This window comes from Panthera uncia, chromosome D4, assembly GCF_023721935.1.
Source record: "Panthera uncia isolate 11264 chromosome D4, Puncia_PCG_1.0, whole genome shotgun sequence".
NCBI lineage: Eukaryota > Metazoa > Chordata > Mammalia > Carnivora > Felidae > Panthera > Panthera uncia.
This window is the reverse complement of record NC_064807.1, coordinates 54,442,328-54,449,710: the sequence shown is the minus strand read 5'-3', so window position 1 is coordinate 54,449,710 and position 7,383 is coordinate 54,442,328. Positions and strand designations below refer to the sequence as shown.

Below are 7,383 nucleotides of genomic sequence, written 5' to 3'. Positions count from 1 at the left end.
CCACCACACAGCCCAGCAGCCCTTTCTGAATCCTGCACTGCCACCCGGCTACAGCTACACTGGCCTCCCCTACTACACAGGCGTGCCTAGTGCCTTCCAGTATGGGCCCACCATGTTTGTGAGTATTTGTGTTTGTGGGTGGTGGTGGTGGTGGTGGTGGTGGTATTCCAGCTCTGGGGAGAAGCAGGGAGAGAGGGACATGACCCTACTCAGTCTCACCTGGCCTTCAGGAATGTTTTAGGCTGAAGCCAAAGCTACTTTCCCGTCTATTTTTATAGCTGCTAGCACGTGTTGTACTAGTGACCACAGACAGGTCCCTTGTGGTTGTGCTACCTGCTGCCTAGGGCTAATAAGCTGGTGGATACCTGACCTGCTCCCCCTGCCCTGGTCCTTCACTGATACCTCTCCTGCTTCCCCACCAGGTCCCTCCCGCCTCAGCCAAGCAGCATGGTGTGAACCTCAGCACCCCCACCACCCCTTTCCAGCAGGCCAGTGGTTATGGCCAGCACAGCTACAGCACAGGTGAGGGGTGCTCCCAGCACGGAGAGCTGCAGATGGGACAGGCTTGCCTAGCTCACACGTACCTCTTGTACCCTGCCACGCTAGGTTATGATGACCTGACCCAGGGGACAGCAGCGGGAGACTACACCAAGGGTGGCTATGGTGGATCATCGCAGGCACAAAACAAGTCTGCAGGTTCTGGGCCTGGCAAAGGTAGCGTCTACCCCTCCTTTCCAGGATTGAGGCCCAGAGTAGTTGTCTTCTACTGACTCTTTCTCAGGCAAGGCTGTCCCAGAGAGTCCTTGGAGGTGTGGGGGAGGCTAGAGCCTGGGCCCTACTGGTGTGAAAACAACTGCTTTCCCTCCTAGGAGTGTCTGTGTCTTCAAGCACCACCGGCCTGCCTGATATGACTGGCTCGGTCTACAGCAAGACTCAGGTGAGGGGAAGGATTCAGGTGGACGAGGAGGTGGGTGGGAGGTACAGCCCGAGCTGGCCCTTACCGTTGTTTCTTTACCCTGCAGACTTTTGATAAGCAGGGATTTCATACAGGGACTCCTCCACCGTTCAGCCTGCCCTCGGCCTTGGGCTCCACCGGGCCCCTGGCTGCTGGAGCAGCCCCTGGTTATGCGCCCCCACCGTTCTTACACATTCTGCCTGCCCACCAGCAGCCTCACTCACAGCTGCTCCACCACCACCTTCCACAGGATGCCCAGGTGAGCCCAGTGATGGAGGCAGCCACCCTGCCCTGGACTGGGGGTTCTGTTCCGCCCCTTACAGCCTTCTCTCCTCCTCCTCCTCCTCAGAGTGGCTCGGGTCAGCGCAGCCAGCCCAGCTCCCTGCAGCCCAAGTCGCAAGCCTCCAAGCCTGCCTACGGCAACTCTCCATACTGGACAAACTGAACCCTGAAGAGAGGGGTGGGCTAGGGCGGGGCTTACCCTGGGCAGGAGAGAACATGCGGAGCCCATTGCTCTGGGAGCCCAGCACCCTTTCCTAGAATTCCTGAGACGTGTAACTGTGTCAGCCGAGCCTCTGTGGGGAGCCTGCCTCCCAGACTCGCTCTTGTATGTAATGTATTTATGTATGTATTTGTAAATGTGATAGAAGTCTTGGGAGAGTGGGGGGGGGGTACAGCTGCTACTCTTAGCCAGGTCTGCTCTCCCAACTACAGCCCCTTTTCACTGTAGCAAATAACCCCCTGTTTCCACTTCTGCCTTTAGGCCTTCTGTATAGCCTCCCAGCCAGCGGGCAGCTGGGAGCAGTGTCTGGAAGGGCTGGTTGAAGGCAGTTTGGGTTTTGGGGTCAGGTACCAATGAAGAATCACGACTTATTTTGCTCCCTTGTAAGCCATTATTTGAGGTTTCCTTCCCTGTGTAATTACTTTAGCCCTCGCTTTCTGAGAAACTGGTCCTTTTGTCATTTGCCCTGTTCCTCTCCTGCCAAATCTTGATCTGGGAATAGCAGAGATATCCTTCCTGCCCAGCGTGAAAGTGGCACCTGTTTGCATATAGAGCAGAGGCTTCTGCTTCTGGTCTTGTCCCCAAGAGACTTGCCTTCCTCTGGCTGACCGTTTTTTAAAAACAGTCTGAAGTTGCACTCAGAGATGTTGTCAGTCTGCTCCCTTTAGAAAACAAAAAAATCAAAGATACGCTGTCACCTCAGTGAGAACATGTCTCCAAGCAAAGGCTCCTCTATGCCAGTTGTCCTGAACCAGGTGGGCGACTGTTTCAGGGGTTTTCTCTTTTGCCCGATCTCCACCTAATAAAGTTCTGAGAGCATGCACAGTCTCTGTGTGGTGTGACTCAAGGGAAGCTTAGGGTGGAGGCTGTCTTCATTATTGTTCTGGGCAGCCTGGACTTCATAGGGCTGGGGCTGAAGTATAGCCCGTGTGGTCAGTCTTCTGACGATAGGGTGTAAAGGCTTAAATTGGTATTCCTTCTCTTGCCTCGGCCAGGTCAGCATCCAGAGGGTGTAAAGGTAAATGATAAGGCTGAAAAGACTGCTAACCCTCCTGACCGGGCAGGGGCAGTGGTTCTCAAAGTTCATTTTGATAAGGCAGTCTCTGTTTATAGGGCCCGGTCAACAGGAATACTAGGGCAGGTTAACTTCTTTTCCAGACATCAGCTGACATTAAAATAGGAAATAAAGGTGGAGCGCCTGGGTGGCGCAGTCGGTTAAGCGTCCGACTTCAGCCAGGTCGCGATCTCGCGGTCCGTGAGTTCGAGCCCCGCGTCAGGCTCTGGGCTGATGGCTCGGAGCCTGGAGCCTGTTTCCGATTCTGTGTCTCCCTCTCTCTCTGCCCCTCCCCCATTCATGCTCTGTCTCTCTCTGTCCCAAAAATAAATAAAAAACGTTGATCAGGAGGATTTAAAAAAAAAAAAAAGAAAAAAAAAATAGGAAATAAAGGTAAGAACTGAGGATATTTTTCTCATGGCTGGAGGGAGAGTTTGGACAGCTAATCCTCCTTTCCATCCTGTGTCCTTCATCAACCAAAGAGAATCTTGATTAATAGTGAAGGGATGGGATTGAACAGACCAGTGAGTTGGGGTGGTTTGAAGTAGGTAAGCGGGTCCTGGGCTAAATACCTGCTCCACAAAGTCCCAAGCAGCCATTCACCTGGGGCCAGGATTCTAGTGCAGCTCCTTCCTCCTGCTCCCAGGCCATCAGGGAGGAACCAGGGCCATCCACTATTCCTGTGTCTGACATGAGGCAGGTCGCCCCACCATAGCACTACTATGCTCCAACGTAGAGGTGTTGCCAGAGGCTTTATAGCCTCCCATTTCATTCCTAAATAACCCCCTCAGACTAGACTAAGGAAGCAGCAAACAGAAGTGGTGCCTCAAATACTGGTCAAGTCAGTGTGCCAGAACCAGACCAGGGTCAGTCTTCACCTTTTCTGCTTGTGGTCTCTAAAATCAGTGGTAATTTCATGAGTTGGGGGTACGTGCTGCTGTTGCCCACAGCTTGAGCTCCTGACCAGGAAAAAGGTAAGTGCTCCACAAGTGAAACTAAACAGGGGCTGCAATTACATGGTATGATCTCTTGCCTGATCTCTGCTTATTAGCAGCAGGAAGTTCAAAAGACAAATGACGATGAAATCAAAATGCTTGCCTAAGGAGGGCAGTGGAAGCACCCTCATCCCTTCACCAGCCTACGTGTATCAGCAGGTTGTACCCTACTTAATAAGAATTAAGGTTAACAGATGTTTGTATCTCTAATAACCTTTCCTTAAAAAGCTAGTAAGGACTGGGAATGTTTATTCTGTGAGGAGGTGAGTTGAGCAGAGTATCCTAGAAGGCAGGTGAGTGAGATTCACTTTTGGTTTTTAATTTTTCAGCTGAGTCATGGGTGTAATCTTCAAGGGAACAGTGGAAATATTGAGACCAGCTTTTAGTTTTCTTTAACACAAAGAAAGAAGAGGGTCATCCCATGGGGAAGTAGCAATACAGGTATATTTTATTTCACATTTTATTAGTAGACAGATGGGCAGAAAAAGACAAAATAAACCACTAAAGGAAGGGGAAGTTCAACACAAAAATGCATCAGATAATCTTTTCTCATAAGTTAAACTGAAGAAAAACATCTACAATTTCAGCTAAGAAAACTATTAAAGTCAGGTGTGTCCTGCTGGTTTCAGAATAGTTGAAAATTGCATCTGAATCTTTTTGTAAATGTAAACCATTTTTCAGAATGGGAGGGGTGGGGAGTTAACTTTCAGTGGAGAACTACACACTTTCCCCTTCAGTCTCTTACTGCATATGTCCCAAACATAAGGAAACCAGCAAATAAAGAAGCAAGTAATCACCAGGGAAGAGGAAAGAAGGGACTACAGAAAAGTTTGGCTAATAGAAAAGAACTCTGGAATGATACGAAATAGAGGGGGAAGACTTCGAGAAGCAACAACGGAATCGTGATATTACTTTCTCCAACCAGCCTCAAAACACACAAACCTGAAGAGCATCCAGAGAGGCCTCCACTAGAATCAAAAGGAATCTAAAAATGCAGGATTCTGAATTCATGTCAACACCAAATAATCACAACTGTACTTACAAGGTTGTGGCCTGAGCCTGAGACCTCTACTCTCAAAAAGAAAAAAAAAATTACATGCTCAAGTTTTCTTGTGCCACAGGATGTGTTCTCAGGACAGAGCTCTGGAACCAGCATCTGGGTTTTACAGGTCAGTCTGAGTTCTCAGAATGTCTACCTGCTAGCCAATCAACACATGCCAGTCTTTTCTGGAATTGATTGTACTCTATCAGAGGCAAACCCAGCCCTCAACAGTAACACCCCAAAGGGCTGAGAGGTATGACCTCCACCTGGCTCTCTGGCTCCCTGAGTCAACGTGCAACAGAGGCCAACAGGGCCTAACGGGACAGGGCTGAGCAACACAGCACCTTCCGCAATGCCAAGGCACCTGGCCTGCCCTGACAGAGAAATGCTTTCGCGGTAAGGGGTAAAAGAAAAGCCTTATAGGGCTCCAAGAGAGCAGACCAAGCTACCAGCTGTAAACGTGTGTGGGGCTGATGGGGTAATCCGAACATTATGAGACTTTGAGCTCCAGAAGATAGGCAGATTATAAGCATGAGGTGTTAAAAAGCTAGTTCCAACATCTTTCTATGAGAATGTGCGGCCAGTGTTTTGTCACAAAGAGCTGCTCTGTTCTCTGAATCTGACTGGAATCACTAGATTCAGGGGTGTAGGTAGTCCTAGCCCCATGGGGATGGGACAGAGATTCTGGGACCAGGCTCAACACTGTCCCCATAGGAACCTTTGTATGTTAACATCCCCACTTAATACCAAATCAAACTTTAGAGGCCAGAGAGGTCTGCTGGGCATTAGTCAGCAAATGGTTGAAGTTTGAAGAGCTAATGAAAACCCTGAGATCAGAAAGGAAGGAGGAGCTAAGGAAGTAAGCATCACCTACTCTGTTCTAGGATCCATCCTACCCCTGTCCCTCATCAACCCTTTGGTTCTTTCTGAGCTATGATCTGAAGAAGTTGACACCAGTGCACAGGGATCTGGAGGAGGATCGTAGCCAGTCTCTGCTGTATTTTCCTTCCGAAGTCTAATTTTACATTATAATGATTTTCCCCACTGAAAGAACACTGCCCTCCTATGAACTGGCCCACTCCCAAATGAAACAAAAATCACCGCCAAGTTCTGAAGTCCCTGGTTGGTGAAGGCTGATGGATCTCAATATTGATTGAAGTAACACGTGATTGAGACCAGGGAAGTCAAAGCTGCAGCACAGTTGGAAGATCTAGCGTTGCCCAGACACTGCCTGCAGCCAATTCCCTTGGCCCTGCTAGAAGAGTCAAGGCAGCCCAGGGCAAGCTCCATGCACAACTTCTGCTTGCCCTCCACAGCCAGAGTACATCGAAAGGAGAGAAAAGTCCAGGTCACATCCAACGAGGAAAGCGGAAACTGGTCACTCGTGTCTCCTATCCACAGCTATCACTATCAGCATAAGCAGCTCAATGAAAACCAAAATCTTAACACATGCACCTAGGATTAATACTGAGTAATTAAAACTGGCTACTTACACTCACCATGAGGGTCTTTTAAAAATCTTTGAGGGAAAGGCCATGTTCACATAAGATGTTTTTTTATCCAACAGTGGTCACCAGTAGTTTTGACTTTTTTTCCCCAGCAGCATCAACCAAAATTGGCATAGTGATTTTAAACTCCTTGTTCCCGATCACTAAGACTCCACACACACACACTAGTCTCCACTCTCTCCCCACTCCCTCGGGGTGGGGAGGGTAACAACTCTGTCTTTAAAATAAATAGCAATCAAGTGCTCAGTTCTATGTAAAGTATGAATATTTATTTCAGGCTTTAGATCCCAATTGATTTCAAAAAACAAAATCTGATCTTTCTCTCAGAGTAGCTGAGGCCCCCTGCGGTGTTAGGATGATTTCCTGGAGGCTGAAGGGTCTCTGTGCCCTTAGGAACACATTTCATCAGGCTTAGCACAAAGTCCCTGATGCCCACTGTATCTCAGCCTTAAGATGGGAAAGGAAACAAAACTCCCCACCATGGGGCTGATCGAATGCACACACACTAATGTAAATGAGCAGCTAAATCTTGGCAAATTTGTTTTTTTTTTTTAAAGTTTGTTTTGTGGGGTTTTTATATTTTTTTTTCCATTTTCTTTTGCTACTCAGTATATGCAGCACTTGTGAACTTCCAATGGGTTCCCAGCTTTAAACACAAACGTCTTGATGAAAGACTAATTCTTCAAGAATCTAAAAACAGACCAAAGGTGTTTTTGCCGTGAACACTCTGTAGAGACGAAGTGAGGCGAAAGTTTGGGTTTAAAGAAGAAGAAGAAGAAAAAAAAAAAATCAATACAGTGATGGAAGGGTAAAGAATGCAAGAATTCAGACATTCTGTGGAGGATTACTTTCTCTCCATTAAGAGGTCCATAAAAAGGAGCAAACTGAGATCCATAAGGGGAGTCAGCAGGAGCCATGTTTGTTTTTCCCACCCCCGTGATAGGTTTTTGTTGAGGGGCCACTGCTAGGTCCCCACTTGCTCCCCTCCCTTTGGCCTGAGATGGCAGGGCAGTACAGGGGCACTGAAGGAGCACGTCACGACTCCTCATTCCCAGAATCATCATCATCGTAGCAGTCGGCATCTTCCTCCTCCTCATCTTCATCATCGATGTCATCGTCATACAAGTCGTCATAAAGCAAATCTGAGCTGTTGTCATTGGAAGGCACTTTAGTTTTGATGCAGTATTCCGCCAGGGTCGTGGGGACCTTCACTCCATCCTTTTCTGCTTCGGCTTTAGTGGCTGAAACCTGTTTCCTGAAGGAAGATGGTTTATGTTAGTCTCTGTCTTGAAGATAGATTTTACAACTGGTCTTTCTTAATAATCAA

At 48.2% G+C, this 7,383-nt stretch overlaps 2 protein-coding genes across 4 annotated transcripts in view; one reads left to right on the top strand and one right to left on the bottom strand.

The window, feature by feature from the left end:
* The window catches only part of UBAP2 (ubiquitin associated protein 2), a 112,145-nt gene extending 109,863 nt beyond the window's left edge, over window positions 1-2,282 (top strand). The window contains 6 exon segments of the mRNA XM_049625108.1: window positions 1-118; window positions 423-522; window positions 607-714; window positions 870-937; window positions 1,023-1,214; window positions 1,305-2,282. The exon segment at window positions 1-118 is cut by the window's left edge and continues 101 nt beyond it. Coding sequence (XP_049481065.1) covers window positions 1-118; window positions 423-522; window positions 607-714; window positions 870-937; window positions 1,023-1,214; window positions 1,305-1,400 — 682 coding nt within the window. The 3' untranslated portion in view covers window positions 1,401-2,282.
* Window positions 2,283-3,928: 1,646 nt separating this feature from the next.
* UBE2R2 (ubiquitin conjugating enzyme E2 R2) overlaps window positions 3,929-7,383 on the bottom strand; it is a 116,828-nt gene continuing 113,373 nt past the window's right edge. For 2 of the 3 annotated variants that reach the window (XM_049625137.1, XM_049625123.1), the window contains one exon: window positions 3,929-7,311. In XM_049625137.1, the coding sequence (XP_049481094.1) occupies window positions 7,092-7,311 (220 nt within the window). In that variant the 3' untranslated portion in view covers window positions 3,929-7,091. The remainder of the gene's footprint in view (window positions 7,312-7,383) is intronic. The other variant, XM_049625129.1, reaches the window with a different exon arrangement.